Source organism: Camelus dromedarius, chromosome 31, assembly GCF_036321535.1.
Source record: "Camelus dromedarius isolate mCamDro1 chromosome 31, mCamDro1.pat, whole genome shotgun sequence".
Taxonomy (NCBI): domain Eukaryota; kingdom Metazoa; phylum Chordata; class Mammalia; order Artiodactyla; family Camelidae; genus Camelus; species Camelus dromedarius.
Genome location: NC_087466.1, coordinates 20,028,251 through 20,044,301, shown reverse-complemented (window position 1 = coordinate 20,044,301; position 16,051 = coordinate 20,028,251). Strand labels below are relative to the sequence as shown.

General features: G+C 49.4%; 1 protein-coding gene across 1 annotated transcript in view; it reads right to left on the bottom strand.

The window, feature by feature from the left end:
* DNAH10 (dynein axonemal heavy chain 10) overlaps window positions 1–16,051 on the bottom strand; it is a 120,660-nt gene that overhangs the window by 23,670 nt on the left and 80,939 nt on the right. Inside the window, exons 49-57 of the mRNA XM_031442542.2 lie at window positions 15,306–15,399; window positions 14,801–14,968; window positions 14,052–14,240; window positions 11,682–11,853; window positions 6,844–7,047; window positions 6,111–6,191; window positions 3,606–3,803; window positions 2,923–3,084; window positions 724–898 (exon numbers count right to left, since the gene is read on the bottom strand). Coding sequence (XP_031298402.2) covers window positions 724–898; window positions 2,923–3,084; window positions 3,606–3,803; window positions 6,111–6,191; window positions 6,844–7,047; window positions 11,682–11,853; window positions 14,052–14,240; window positions 14,801–14,968; window positions 15,306–15,399 — 1,443 coding nt within the window. The remainder of the gene's footprint in view (window positions 1–723; window positions 899–2,922; window positions 3,085–3,605; window positions 3,804–6,110; window positions 6,192–6,843; window positions 7,048–11,681; window positions 11,854–14,051; window positions 14,241–14,800; window positions 14,969–15,305; window positions 15,400–16,051) is intronic.

Below are 16,051 nucleotides of genomic sequence, written 5' to 3'. Positions count from 1 at the left end.
ATGGGGAGTGAGGACAGAGCTGAGGTTCCTAAATCAGGGACACGGGTGTGGGGCCAGGCAGCACGAGGACAGGGGGCTGGCAGACAGGACACTGTTTCTTCCTGGCTTCACTCGTGGTGCTGAATTTACCAGCGAGACCCCTTAACGGTGCCCTAGAGCGACCACGCCACATGGGGGGAGAAAGTTCGCCAGTGCACCCCACACCAGGCCCCCCTTCCTGAGAGCGAACGAGCCCTCTGGCTGTGCGGGATGGAGTCATTTTACGGATTGGTTTGCAATAAAGACCCACCCTCTCCACCTGTCAAAAGCCCATCTGGCTGGAAATGGCTTAGAGCATCTCCCACCCGCACTCAGCCTGTGCACACCTCGCCTGCATCAAGGGCCCTGCCTCTTTCAGGACAGACACTTGTGTCAAGTACCCGTGAAGAGGCTTGACTTGCCAGGCCCCCCCCTCTCCCGAGCAGCCCGTTCTGGGACCCAGTCTCCTTCTGTGAGTCGACCTGGCGTCAAGGCCAGTCGGCCGTGCTGCCTGCTGGCTGGAGGGACCTCACCTGCCTGGGCCCTACGTCCCTCACCTGCAAACAAAGATAATAACAAATCCCCACCATGGAGAGGGCCCGGCACTCGAGGTGGCTGCGTAAATGCCACGCCACCACGGTTGCCATGATTACTGTCAGGAGATAGGCCAGGGGCCAAGCGCGCTTGGAGACGGCCACCCGTTACCTAATCTCGGTCACATCTGATTTGTCCAGCTTCTGCAGCTCCAGCTTGGCTGCCTCCAGGATGGGCATGACCTCGGCCAGGGCCGTCTCAGCCTCAGTCTTCTCCACCGCGATGATCTTGTTCTGCTCCTCGATCTCCATGGCTTTCTCTTCCGCCAGCTTCTTCTTTTCCTCCGCTGTGGGGGAGAGGGCAGTCAGTGAAGCTACCGGGTGAGGGGCGTGGGGACCACTGCTCCAAGCTGGAGCAGCACACGGCCCTCAGCGGTGGTGCTGGGCCGAGGGGGCCCAATGGCCCATACGGCAGCCTTGGGGTTCCCACTGGCACAGATGTCCTGACGGCACGTGGGGTCTCCCACACCAGGATGGCTGCTGTGACCCTGACCCTCCTTGACTGGCCCCCCTGTGTCCCACCCACTCCACCCAAGGGGCCAATGCTAGCTGAGGACACCAGGGCCACCCTCCCTGTTTCTCTGTTTCACTGAGATCTCGCTGTCTCTTCACTACATTTTTCCGTGCTCATTTAGGTCCTGCTCAAAAGCCACCCTCCCCCAGGGTGGCGTGCCCCCTTCCCAACACGAATCACAATCCGAAATTTTGTCTGATTATTGGCTCACTGATTGGCCCCACTCACTAGAATGCAAGCATCTCCCTGAGGGCTGTAACCCCCGCGTTTAGAACACAGCGTGCCTCATAGCAGGTGTCCTGGGTTGAATGATGCTCCCCACCCCAAATTCACGGCCACCCAGAACCTCAGAATGTCACTTTATTTGCAAAGTGAGTCTTTGTAGATGTCATTAGTTAACACGAGGTCATACTGGGTTAGGGTAGGTCCTGAATCCAATGACTGTGTCCTTATAAGAAGGCCGTGTGAAGACAAGAAGACAGAGGGAACACGGCCATGCGATGGTGGAGGATTGCATCTACCAGCCAAAGAACGCCCAGGACGCGGGCCGCCAGCAGCCGGAAAGGCAAGGAAGGCGTCTCCCCTAGAGCCTTCGGAGGGAGCGCGGCCCAGCTAAGACCTCAGTTCAGACCTCTAACCTCCAGAACTGGGAGAGAATAAATAGCTGTCTGTTGTTTTACAGCACCTGGTGTGCGGTGCTTTGCTACGGTGGCCCCAGGAAACGAACACAGTAGGAATTTAATAAATGTACATTGAATTCACCAGTATCCCCCTGGTGGGGCTTTCTCTTGGGACTCACCTTCACGGTCAACAGGCAAGCCTTCGGGGCGGCTGGTTCAAAGTGTGAACCCCAGGAGGTCTAACTGATCCGGCCAGGGCTGGAACAAGCCCACCCCGGACGGCATGGGCTGGGAGCCGGGGAGAGGCGGGTGCCAAAGCCAAGCCGGGGTGCCGTGACCAGAGTAATGAAAAACGGGTCCTGTGGGTCGGGCCCGGCGTGACGCAGCTGGAACCGAACTGAACCAAGCCCATCCCATACGTGGAGGCAGCACACACACGGACTAGCATGAGGACAAAGGGGCAGGAAGGTTGAGCAGCCTCTGCAAATACCTGAGAATGAGCTGAGAAGGATGCGCATCAGAACACAGGGTCCTGGGGGGGAGGGTAGAGCTCAGTGGCAGAGCATGTGCTTAGCATGCAGGAGTCCTGGGTTCGATTCCCAGTACCTCCAGTAAAAGAAAAAAAATGCAGGATTCTAAGAGATGACAGAAACAGGAGATCTAGAGAGAAGGGTGAGAGGTCAGGGGCAGAGATGCAGCTCAGGAGCTGTCCCGTGTGAGAGGCATGTAAAGAAAGCCAATTCCTCAGACAGTTCTTGTCAGGAACCAGGATAAGAGCCGCTGCCCGGCCAGGGAGATCAGGCGGGCCCAAGAAGGAACCGGAAACAGGTTCAAGGACAAACCAAGAAAGCTCCAAGTAAATAATGCTCAGGCTGGGGTCACTGAAACCGACCCAGTTCACTAGCTCGTTGAGGGTAAAGGGATGACCTCTCCATACCCTGTCAAATCCCCAGGCACCCAGCTGTGGGAGCTGCTCGCACACGGTAGGGTCTCAGTGCCTATGATGGGGGCTTGATGCTATCAGTTAAAAATAGCAGCGGAAGGGTCAGAAGATGCCAGTTCCTACAGGGGCTTCTCAGGGATGTCCCGCAGTGGAGCCCTGTCCTGTCGGGGTTTTTTACTCCCAGAGGGTGGGTAGGGAGGGTGTCCCCGCCCCTAGAGCAGGTCGTGCACCCACCGATCGCTGTGTTGGTGGCGATCTCCTCCAGCAGGGCCTCGCAGGCAGCCGACTTCTCTGCCAGCACGATCTTCTGCTCGGCCAGCTTCTGGTTCAGCTCGTCCAGCTGGATGGTGGCCTCCTTCAGCTTGTCCAGACCCCCCTCCAGACGCTTGCACTGAGCTGAGGGCGGGAACACCGGTACTCACCATCAGGGGGCGCTGTTCCCAACACGCCCGGACAAGCGTTCCAGGGCAATTCCTCCAACTTGGGCTCACAGGTAAAGAAAATCATTTTCCTGAGATCTTTAGTCAAGCATCTTTTAGTACCTCCGCTGACAGGTTGTGATGGCATCTTCCAAAATGAATATATTTCTGAAAACAGCCCTTCGTTTGGCCAACAGCCAGAGCCAGAGTATTTTTAAAAAGGATTTTCCAATACGGCACGTTGCTCTATGCACTGAAAATTTAGAGCTAAGAAAGTGCATGGCTCAAGCCAGAAAAATAAAAATAAAAGCACGCCAGGGCCCTGCCCACACAGGCAAATCACAGTGCAATGTGAAATCCAAAATGTGCTTTGCTTTGCCTCAATCCTGAGTACGCCTGACCTTGCCGAGAAACGTCTGCTTAAGGAACGTTGGGCACTTGGGTCCTGACTGATAAGTAATGACGATTTCTGTTCACCATCCCACTCCCAAGTCTTACCTATGTTATACTGAGTTTTCTCGTCCAGTAATTTTGAATATGTGTTAATAAAATCAAGGTAGTTCTTGGGAGTTACGTAGTTGCTGCGTCTCAGTTTCTGTAGAAACTGTTTGCTGAATTCACCCACCGATTCGTGGACCAAAACAACATGTTCTACCAGGTCTTCTATATTTTCTGCTGGGATCATCAGATTGGCCCCTGAAGAGGAGGGGAGGGAAAACGTGGCTCTTAAAGGAAAGAAAAGAGCAGCTCCTCCAGAAATTAAATGTGGAATCCCCGTGTGACCCAACAGTGCCTCTCCTGGGTATGTACCCAAAAGAACCAAAAAACAAAAACAAACAAAAAAAAAAACTGACTCAAGCAGATTCTCGGGCGCCAGTGTTCATAGCAGCCAAAAGTGGAAACAACAGTGAGATGGATGGGTAAACACAATGTGGTCTGTCCATAAATGAAATATTATTCCACCTTAAAGAAGGAATTTCTGACACATGCCATAATATAAGTGAATCCGGAAAACATGCTACATTAAAGAAGCCAGACACGGAAGAGCAAACGTTGTATGATTTGACTTACATGAAATATCTAAAAATTGGCAAATTCATGGAGACAAAGTATATTAGAGGTTACCAGGGGCTGGGGATGGGCATGGAGGAATAAGGAGTTAATGTTTAATGGGGACGGTCCTTCAGTTTTAAAGATGAAACAGGTTCTGGAGATGGACTGTGGTGGCGGGTACGCAACGCTGTGAGTGTAATTAATGTTCTGCTACCTGCGCACTGAAAGTGGTTAAAAATGCTTCAAATGGCAATTTTTATATTATATATATTTTACCACAATAAAAATTGTATAGAAACGTTTTAACAAAAAAGAAAGGAAACGATCAGCTGTCCCTTGTCAGTGGCTTTCCCGGACCACAGTGCAGGCCCGTCTGCTCTGGCAATTTCTCTGAGAACACAGAAAGCCAGCTCTCCTTCCCTCCTGGTAGGAAGGTCTGTCTCCCTAAAGGCGCAGACACTGAGGTGGGAAGGGCTTGAGATTCCAGGAGAGAAACTCTCCCAGTGTCGCTGCCGTGGCCCCCTGTGTGCAGCACATACTGGGCACAAGGGAGGTCTTCCTGTGAGTCTGCTGGAAGAATTAATAATCACTCCCAGTGCTAAAATCACATTACTTGAATTATCTCAGACCTCAAAATACTTTCACCTCAAAGGAGAAAAATGAAGGAAGGAAAGACAGACCAAAAGTATGCTTTGATCCAGATTCTGCATATTTGATCCTGAATTATACCAAAAGTCAGCGAACCACAGCCCACAAGCCAATTTTCCAGCATGCATGAAAAGCTTTGCTTCACAAAGATCCATGCTTATGGGCACACGTATCCCAATTCCAGGAATATATCCTAAGGGAAAAAATTCTAAGCAAATTCCATGCAACATTATTTATGATCTGAGTCACTGAACACTGAAAGCAAACCTAGGTGCTAGTGCACGGAGATGCCTATGACAGCTAAGGCACACCTACATCAGGGTTGGCCACCTACAGCCCGCAGGACAAATCCGGCCCACCGCCTGTTTGTGTAAATAAAATTTTATTGTCACATGGCCTCGCCCATTCATTTACATGTTGTCTATGACTGCTGTCATGATGCAGTGGTGGAACTGAGTAGTTGCAACAGAGACCACATGACCCGCAAGCTGAAAGTATTAATCACCTGCTACAGAAACAGTCTGCTGATCCCTGAGGGACACCATCAGGAAAGAGTCATTCTCTTAGCCCCCTGCCCCCTCCAAAACTGTAACCTGCCTGTAAAGCAGGACTAATCATTTATTTATTGAATATGTATTTATAAGGTTGACACTATTTACAAGGTCACCCAGTGTCATAAATCTGCTCAAGTTAGGTCCAGACAAAAAGTTTCTCCCTGAGGGTAAATTGACTTGCTTTCTTATTTTGAAGATTGAAATGAATACTAAAGGCCTTAGGGGGTTTGAAACTTCAGAGCAAATTCAGCACTGATGGATAATCAGTCTCCTGGAAGGTCCTTCAGGCATCCTTTGGGTCAATGGATCAGCAGACTTTTTCTATAAAGAGCCAAACAGTAAGTATTTAGGATGTGTGGGTCTCTGTGGCAACTGCTCAACCTTGGGATTGTAGCATAAAAGCGTCCCTAGACGATATGTATGTTTATTAACTGTCTCCCAATAAAACTTCATTTACCAAAGCAAGTAGTGGGCTGAATTTGACTCGCAGGCCATGGTTTGCCGATCCCCACCTTGGATGGTACCTAAGCAATTTTTAATCCTGCATTGTCCTTGTAAATTCCCTGAAATCTCTTTGGACTAAAACACAGTATTAACCCCAAACACGCTGACAAACTAAAACACCATTCATGGCCGTGGTGGGTGAAGGGTGAAGCAATCTACTGGACCCAAATTCAAAGTCAGAAAAAAGGATAACAATTTGTTTTGGTCTGTCATTCACATGGTCCCCATGTCAGCTGCCACTTACCTAAAAATGACTTAGCGACCGCATGCAGGGCTTGGGAAGGCCAGGGCATGAACCAGTCAATACCAGTGTTATTCACTAGACCTTGAAAAGAGAGATGAAAAAGACGCTCACTCTGCGAACCCAGGATGCTCGAGAACTTGGACACTGTCTTCGGTACGCAGCAAACTGGAGAGCGGGCTGGACGTGTCCAAACGTAATTTTCAAAAACAGGAATTATCTCACCCTCAGCACTGCTGACACTTCCAGGTAATCCTTTGTGATGGGGCTGCCGGTGCCTTGTAGGATGTTTAGCAGCAACCCCCTCCCCGACGTCTATCAACTAGATGCCAGCTGTATACTCCCAACCCCCGAGTTGTGACAACCAAAAATGTCTCCAGGCATTGACAAACATCCCCTGGGGGAGGAAAACTGCCCCCCAACTGAGACCCCTGTTCTAGGGGTGGGTACTGCACCTTGCATGAGGCCGGCAGAATTTTCCCAAATGGAAGGGAGCAGAGAGCTGCCCTGCACTCACTATGGGCCTTGCACCTGGGACTGTGAGCATTTCCTCGTGCCCAAAGGACACCAGCCATCCTGGGGGCTCATCCTGCACGGCCTACAACCCAATTTCAACCTAATGCCCATGTCGTGTTTGCCTTTGCCGGTGGGACCTCAGAACATGCGCCTCTCCCTCCCCAAGGCACACGCCCGGCGGAAGGGGGAACGCAGATTTGCAGGGTCCACTCAGGGGCACCTGGGAAATTTCTGCAGCGGGTCCTCAGGGTGTCCCCCACCGGCGACATGCCCAGGACGATGTGCAGGTTGTTTGCACTCTTGTTGATGAAGTACTGCCACATGGACTCCTTGGCGGGGCCCGTCCCTTGCTTCAGAGCTTCCTGTTCAATCTGACTGAAGATAGACTCCTTTTCCTCTTCTGGGAAGAGAGCGGGGACGATTCCTAGAAAACAAAGACACATTAGGGGGTTTTTTTACGTCTCAGGGTTACTATGTCTCGAGGCAATGACCGGCAGAAGCAGAGCACCACAGAGCAGTAGATGCGGAGTCCAAAGGGCAGGGCTTGGGTCTGGACTCCGAGACCCAAGACTCACTCACCGTGTGTAAATCCCTTTGAGCCTCAATCTCCTCATCTGTGAAATGGGAATAACAAATGCCTCCTGCTTACCTAGGAGGGCTATCATGAGCATCAAAGCAGGAGTTCTCAACTGGGTACAATGTTGCCCTCCAAAGAGACATTTGGCAATGTCTGGACACATTTCTGGTTGTTCCAACCTGTGTGTGTGGGGTGGGTGCCAATGGATGCTGCTAAACATCCCACAGCGTGCAGGACAGCCTGCACAACAGAGAATGACCCCGCCCCTAATGTCATTAGGGCCGAGGATGAGACGCAATGGCTTTATGCTGCAGCAAAGCACAAGGGCTTCAGAGGTAAGCGACTGCAGTCATTTGGGGCACTAGTAGATGGGCCCACCAGCGCCCTCTGAGTCTTCACAGAAAATGCACCCGAGCCCTGCAGTGGGGTTTACAGACAGAGAAGGGGGCTGTTTACATCCCCACTTACAAGTTTGTGGCTCATGTCTGAAAACTCCACTGCCAACCCAAGGCCACGTGTGCTAAATGCCACATAAGTAGCCTGGATTGTAGGGTGGCCCAGGCATTCAGGACACAGGAAACTGCCACGGTCGAGGAGGCTTTTGGAGAAAGGAGACCCTACATGGCACTGGAGTTAAACTGGGGGGAAGTTTCCTTGGCACCCGACTAGAAAGTGGAGTTTAGTTGTTCGTGCCCCTGGCCCTCATCCATCCCCCACTTCCTTGTCTTAGGTCCCTCTTTTCCTCTGGAGAATCGCTTTTCATTCATCCTAAGTCTGGATGTAGTTTTGGGTGGCCCTGACATGCCCCCCAGGCCTGACCAATCAGAACCCTGCATCTCCCTGGCCAGTGTGATTGGCTCAGGGATGGGTATATGATCTGAGCCAGCCAATGAGAGCCCTATCGGGCACTTTGGCCACACCTCCTGGGAAGGATGAACCCTCATTCATGGACCTAAGCAAGAAGAATGCAAGTCTGCAGCTTCTAATGCCATCAAAAAAAAAAAATTGTTTTGGGAGAACCCAAAAATGCAGGAAAAGGAGAAAAACAGTAAAGCCAAGAGCGAGGGAGAGACCAGTTCGTGATGATACCATTTGAGCCCCTGAATCCAACCTAGAGTTTTTCAGTTTCATGAATCAACACCATCTCCTTGATTTCTCCTAAATTTCACATAAGCCAGTTTGAGCTGAGCTTCTGCCACTTGCAACCGTGGAGGCTGATAGAGGGAGAAGGAGAGCGTGCCAGGCCTGGACGAGACACAGAGGCAGGATGCAAAGATTGCACCTGGGAAATATGATGAGAAGGGCATCCAGGCTGCAGGGCCAGGGGAGGTCAGCCTGCGGAGACTGGAGGAAAGAAGGCTTCGGAGGAGAAAAAAACAAGTGATCTGCGCAGAGAGCGCTATCTTAGGAAGCAGGAAGAGATGTCTGCAAAAAGTCAAGTTCAGACACCATGAGGGTCTGGCTTAGAAGGTAAAGGGAACGCGAGAGAAGGGACAGGCTTCAGAGACAAAAAAGCATTTGCAAATGTGGGAGAGGTTAGGAGTCGACACACTCCCAGGTTTAGGCCTGATGAGAGTTACGGAATAAATAAATAAATGGCGATGTGAAAGGGACAGCCCCCACAAGACAAGAAACAGCCAGATGCTGGCTAGTTGCGCTTTCTGTTTCGTTGTTGTTTTAAATTAGTACAAAACATTTTTATTAACTATCAGATGGGTTCCCTGCAGAAAGAGTTAACCCAGCCAGGTCTGAGGCTGCTCTCCCTGCAAAAGCCTGCTGATGGTGCTGGCCCTTGGCTGGCATCTGGGAACTGAGACTCCAGGAGGGTTCCTACCACCATGCGTCCATCACAGGGGCTCACCATGCTTCAACTCTTTGTACAAACTGTGGTTCATGCCGACCACCTGCTTTCCCTCTGGAAATCTAAAATTTGCCATGTGCCAGGCAGAAGGTGCCTGCACGACCTGCCCACAGTAAATGCCCTGGGCGCCGAGTCTCTACGGGGCGTCCCTGGCTGAGGACGCCTCCACGGGTTGTCACAACTCGTCATTAGCAGAACGAAGTGTGCCCTGTGTGACTCTCCTGGGAGAGGGCTCTGGAAGCCTGCGCCTGGTTCCCCTCGATGTCGTCCGGCTCACTTTTCCCTTTGCTGACCGTGCTGTGTGTCCTGCTGCTGTAATAACGCAGCCGAGCAGCGTGCAAGAGAGAGAAGAGCTCGCTCCTGGCTCTCCTACGCCTTCCCTCGCTCTGGCTCATTCCTCCTCTTCTCCCTGAATCCAGTCCTGGACTCGCTTTGCTTCTTACACCCTCCCCCGGGATGATTCCATCCACTCCCAAGGTTTTACCAATCACATGTCAGTGACTCTGAAATTGACATCTCCACCCTAAGCCCTTCTTCTGAGAACCAGACTCCTATATCCAACAGCCTGTCTGTTATGGGTTAAATTGTGTTCCCCTAAAAAAGACATGTCGAAGTCCCCCAGGACCTAAGAATGTCGTCTTTGAGGGCACTTGAAAATAGAGTCTTTACAGAAGTACTCAAGTTAAAATGAAGTCATCAAGGTAGGTCCTAATCCAATATGCCTGGTGTCTTTATATAAAGGGGACATTTGCCCCTCTGTCCATTTAGGTCTCCTCCCTCCTGCACAGTGTGAATCTGCATTTCACATGACCCACAGCAATCCCACTCCTGGGCATGTATTTAAAGGGAGCTCTAATTTGAAAAGATACATGCGCCCCAATGTGCATAGCAGCACTATATACAATAGCCAAGACACGGAAGCAGCCTAAATGTCTGTGGACAGATGACTCGATAAAGAGTTGTGGTATATTTATACAATGGAATACTACTCAGCCATAAAAAGGAGAAAATAATGCCATTTGCAGCTACACTGATGGAACTAGAGATTGTCATTCTAAGTGAAGTAAGCCAGAAAGAGAAAAATACCATATGATATCACTTATATGTGGAATCTTAAAAAAAAAAAAAAAAAAAAGGACACTATGAACTCATCTACAAAACAGAAACAGACTTGCAGACATAGTAAACAATCTTATGGTTACTGGGGGACAGGGGGTGGGAAGGGATAAATTGGGGAGTTTGAGATTTGCAAATGTTAGCCACTATATATAAAAATAGATTTAAAAAACAAATTTCTTCTCCATAGCACAGGGAATTATATTCATCTTGTAATAACCTTTAGTGAAAAAGAATATGAAAACAAATATATGTATGTATATGCATGACTGGGACATTGTGCTGTGCACCAGGAAATGACACTCTATAACTGATTGTATTTCAATAAAAACAAACAAACAAAAGGCACATTTGGACAATGAGACAGATACACACAGACAACAAGGAGAGAACATGAAGGCAGAGATGGGGTGGCACACCCACAAGGTGAGGAATGTCAAAGGTTGGCCGCAAGCTACCAGAAGCCAGGAGAGATTCTCCCCCAAAGCCCTCAGAAGGAACCACCCCTGATCTCGGACTCCTGGCCTCCAGAACTGTGAGCCAATACATTTCTGCTGTCTCAGCCGCCCATTCTGTGGTACCGCTACAGCAGCCTCGAAAACTAGTAACTCTCTAACAGTCTGTAAGTGTAGCAGGCTCCACGTGCCCCACATGGCATGGGCCCGATCTGGTCTTCCCTTCCTGGTAAATGGTACCACTCATCACTCACGCAAGCCAGGACCCTGGGAACCATGCTCAACACTCCCTCACCTCATCAGGAGCATCCAAGTCCCACGGGCTCTACCTCCAAAATATCTCAAGGCTCTTATCTACCCACTGCTGTTCCCACTGTGCCCCACCCAAGGCACCATCATCTCTCACCTGCACCTGGGCGGTAGCTCCAAGCCAGTCACCCTCTCTGTCTCTAATCTAGTCCCCACAGGGCAGCCAGAGGGCTCTTCTAAAAATGTAAATCTGGTTGGGAGGGGTGGGGAGTAGCTCAGTGGTAGAGCACATGCTTAACATGCCCGAGGTCCTGGGTTCAATCCCCAGCATCTCCATTAAAATAAATAAATAAAATTAAAATGTAAGCCTGGACCGTATCATTGTACGGAAAATAAAATCTAATCTCCTTTAAATGACCCACAAGGCCCTGTGTGGTGTGGCCCCTCCACCTGGTTTGCATCCCTTCCACCAGCTCACCACACCCCACCACACACGCCAGACTCTCGGCCTGAAATGCTCCGGCCAGCACAGTTCACCTGCCGGTTCCTACCCATCTGTGGTAGCCTGAGAAATGTCCCCTCTGTAGGTAGTAAGTGCTTTAAAAAGGTAACACTTGGTGGGGAGGGTATAGCTCAGTGGTAGAGTGTGTGTCTAGTTCAAGCCCCAGTACCTCCATTAAATAAATAAATAAACCTAATTACACACCCTCCCCTCCAAAAAAACCAAAGGTAACACTTATCGGATGAACCCGGCGGAAAGATGAGCAGCCAGCCCGGCGTGTGCGCCGCCCCCCGGGTACCTGAAGTCAGCATGTTGTTGATGAGCTCCAGGAAGCCCTCCTCGGCCACGTGGGCGTCCGTGAACAGGAAGATCATCATCTTGTTCTCAACGCCGAGCTTCAGGTAGAGGTTCTTCAGGTCTTCCCGGAAATTGTTCTCAGAGTAGCCTCGGCTCAGAAGGATCTCAAACACCTGCCGGCGCGGAGCACAGCACTCCCGTGAGCACAGGGCCCGAGGTCGGGGGCGGGGGGGGGGTCCCTGCAGAGGGACAGACGGCTCCGAGCGGCACAGGTCGGAGCTTGCGTACACCGTCGGGCTGTGCAACTGTAAAGAGGGACCAGCGACAGCAGGTGACCTGGGCCGTTTTCACAGGCTATGGTGGAGTGAGGAACACAGGACGCAGAGAAGGACCATGACATCGCTTTTCGCCAGACCCTGATGGGACACTCTGGGGGTCGGAAAGAAAATGATTCTACGGGAAAAGCTGACCATTGTGCAAAGACACATGAAAAAGAGTGTGCATCACTGCACTGCGTGTAACAGTGAAGCAAGGGAAAGGCGAACCGTCCACCAACAGAGAGGGCTGGTGGGCGGCAGGTCCAGGCGAGGGGACGCCGCGCTGTGTTTCAAAGGAAAATGCAAATATCTGTAGTTACTGACTTGAAAAGATGTCAGTGATACAGAGTTAAGTAGACTCAAAAACAGATTATAAAAGCTACGTATAGCATTAACCCATTGCTGGTATTAAGTTAATATATTTGTATAGTCACAGGAAACTTCTGGAAGGAAGTGCACCAAAATGTTACAAGGAACTAACAGCGGTAATCATCAGGTGATGAGATTACAGATGACCTTCATTTTCTTTAGATGTTTCTGCGTTTTTCCAAACTGTTGCAATGAGGACATATAATGTTTATACAGAGACCAGTGGTTCCAGGAACAAGAGTGATCACTCTGGGATGATGGTAATGATGTGGCATTCAGTCTGATTCCAGAAGACAGTTAGTGCAGAAGAACACCTTTTACTTGCTGGTGGAAAGATTCTCGAAACCCAGCGGGAAATGTCCCCTCCCAGGGGACAGGTCAAAGGGACGCAAGGCAGGCACCTGGATTTCACATTAGAAAGGTTGGACCAGAAGTGCCTGGAAACGAATGACTAAGGCTGAAAAAAGACCTCGTTCTGCACCACGGGACAGTTTTCAGTAAAAACAGAGACATCGAGGGTAATGGAAGACCCTAATGATGAACGGAATCAGATACCAGAGAACTAAGGAGGGTGTGGGGAAGGTGAGTTCTGGGGACAGCTCCTCTTCGAAATGTAGTCTCATTGCACAGTGCACGTCTCCAGTCTGAGAGGGGCCCGCTGGAGAGTTACCTGTGGGCACTGCGGGAGCTATCTGTAAGATCTAAGGATAGGGAAATAGGGAAATAGGGCCCCTCCCACAGTGCTGACGGGAATGTAAAATGGTACAGCTCCTTTGGAAAACAATGTGACAGTTTCTCAAATGATTACACAGAGAATTGCCATATGACTCCAGAGAAATAAAAACATATGTCAACATAGACTCTTGTACAAGAATGCTTATAGCAGCATTACTCACAATAGCCAAACACAATGTGGTCCAGCCATACAGTGGCACAGGATTCAGCCACAAAAAGGAATGAAGTTCTGATGCATGGATGAAGCTTGAACACATGATTTCACAAGAGACCACATACTCTGTGATTCTATTCACAGGGAAATCCAGAATCGGAAAGTCAATAGAGACAGAAAGTAGATTAGTGGTTTCTTAAGGCTGGGGGGGTTGGAAGGACAGGAAGACAGAGGGTGATCGCTTAAGGGGCAGGGGGTTCCTTTTTGGGATGAAGAAAACGTTCTGCAATTGAACACCGTGCTGATGTCATGCCTTTTCAACATATTAAAAAACCATTGAATTGTACACCTCAAATGGATGACTTGTATCATCTGTGAGTTGTATCTCAATAAAGCTGTTTTTTTTTTTTTTTAAGATTCTAATAGCAGCCCAGGACTGTGCGTGCTGGTTGTGCAGACGCAGAAGCCAGCAAATCACTGACCCTGAACACGATCCACGGAGATTTGGGCCAAGCCTCCTCTATAAGAGCACACGTCACCGGTCACAGGACTTGCTCATATTTGACTTTCCAACTGGATTCGACATATTTGCCGCTCCAAAAGCAATACAATAGCTGGATGCTTCAAATATTCAGTTAAAATAATGTCAAACCCCGCCCCCCCAAAAAAAACCCATTTTATACTCTATAAAAGCATGGTGCTATGATCTGTTATAGATTGTTCCAATATTTGCAGGAAATGCCAACTGCAGAAATTGGCACATGAAACCCATTTCTGGGAGGGGAGGTCAGCTCACCTCGTAGCCGGCAGTGAAGGCAGCCAGCCTGGCCAGAGACTGCTTCCCCGAGCCCCCGACGCCGACCAGCAGGGCGTGGCCGCGGTCCATTCGAATGATGCGGTGCACGCGGGTCAGGTGCTCCAGAGCATCGTCAAACAGAACCAAGTTCATTTTGGTGTTACTTTCATTATATTCTTCAAGAATTTCCTGAATTAAAATTTTTAAAAAAAATTTTTTTTAAGGATCACTGGCTTTTAAGAGACAGACTCTCTCCTTTTGTGCAGGAGAGACTGAGAACAGAGGAGAGAGTTTTCTGAACGTCTATATTGGTTGAAACAATTAAATCCTTTGGGTTTATGAGACAAGCTTTCACCCTCAAGATTTCCAGCTGCTGGTCTGTGATTGGCCAGCTGCGAGCCAAAGCTGGTTACAGGGCTCAACTCATGAACGAAGATGAAAATGAATATTAGCAGGTTGTTTGAGTGTTTCCCAAAGCTGGCTGTGCATCAGAACCCGGGATCCTCCATGGACTTGATGAAGAGAATCGCATGAGGATGGGTCCCAGGGATCTGTGTGCTTAAACAAATTCCCTGGGTCACTCCCATGCGCCACTGGACGAGGAAATCACCGAATCAGACACAAGCCCACATCCCGAACCCAGGGATGGCGGCGTGGGCGTTCTTGCCAGCTCCACCTCCTGGCCACCCCTGCAGTGAACGTGCTGCTGGGAGAAGTAAGCCCACGGAGAAGGGGAGCCCCGTCCGCACCTGGAACAGAGCCTTGGCTGCCTCATAATCCTGGATGTCCTCATAGATGCGTGTCTCCTCCTCATGCAGAGCCGTCCGGAAGTCTCCAAACAGGATGGGATCCCTCATCACCACCTCCACGTCATCGTTAAAATGTTCCGCGACCAAGCTTCCTATGTGGCCTTGGACCTTACAATATAAGACCACTTCAGAACCCAAACTCAGTACCATAAACGTGCTAAGACTTGTCAGAAAAAGAGCACACGCCACGATTATCTGAAGTCACTTCTGTTCGATTTTCTTTTTTCCCATTTGCTGCCAGGCACTTAACAACCCTCCCACCTTTATCTGTTGACTTTCATTGTTAGTCTCTATTTTTCTGCAGGGTTCTATATAAAAAATACATCGTTTTTTTGTTTTTTTATACATTTCTTTTTCACCCAAAGAAGAATTTTGTGGTTAGCTTTTGGGTTTTTTGGGGGTTTTTTTGCATTTGCATTTGCTGGTACATTTTCAGTGTACTGACCAGCTGCTTGTCTGTTTCATTGATTAACCGGTCGTGGAAGACTCTCAGACACTCGTTCCTCCAGACTCTCACCATCTGGGTCACGGTCTGGAACCTATGTGGTGGAAAGGGCAGAATCAGCCACAAAACCGTACAGAGAAGAGCAGGCTGAATGCTAGTATTCTCAGATGGTTAAATGGGGTGCAAAAAAATGACATTTTTATAGTCTCCCCCCTCCCTGGTCTCACATTAATGAAATTTAAAGGAAGCTAACAGTTTAAGTGTAAACACCATAAAGTTGTCACTCATAACTAACCCTACTACAGGGAAGAAAAAGGACATTATCTATAAGGGACATGAGAACCTGACACAACTCTCACCTGCTAGAACATATGAGCTTAAAATCAGCATCACGAACACTGGCAGCTCCTTTTTCTAAGAACCAGCTCCGTCTGGCCCCAGTTCTGGATCTTTCTCTGGCTTCTGGCAAAGAGCCTTCACTCCCCCCTAAATAGCTCGGGCTGCCCTCTCCTGAGCTGCCTTCCAGGGCACCCTGGAGTCAGTTTGGGTACGTGGAAAGTTCCTAATTCATTTCCCAACATTTAGTGGATTCATAATGTGAATCCACAAAACTGGACTATCCCTGCACATCTACGTAGGTTAAAGTATACGTTAATGTAAATACACAAGTAAGTCTGGTTTTAATGAGTAAATTTCTACACCCAGACTTAAATCCCTTTGTCCTCTGTGCTTCCTTCTCCCAAAGA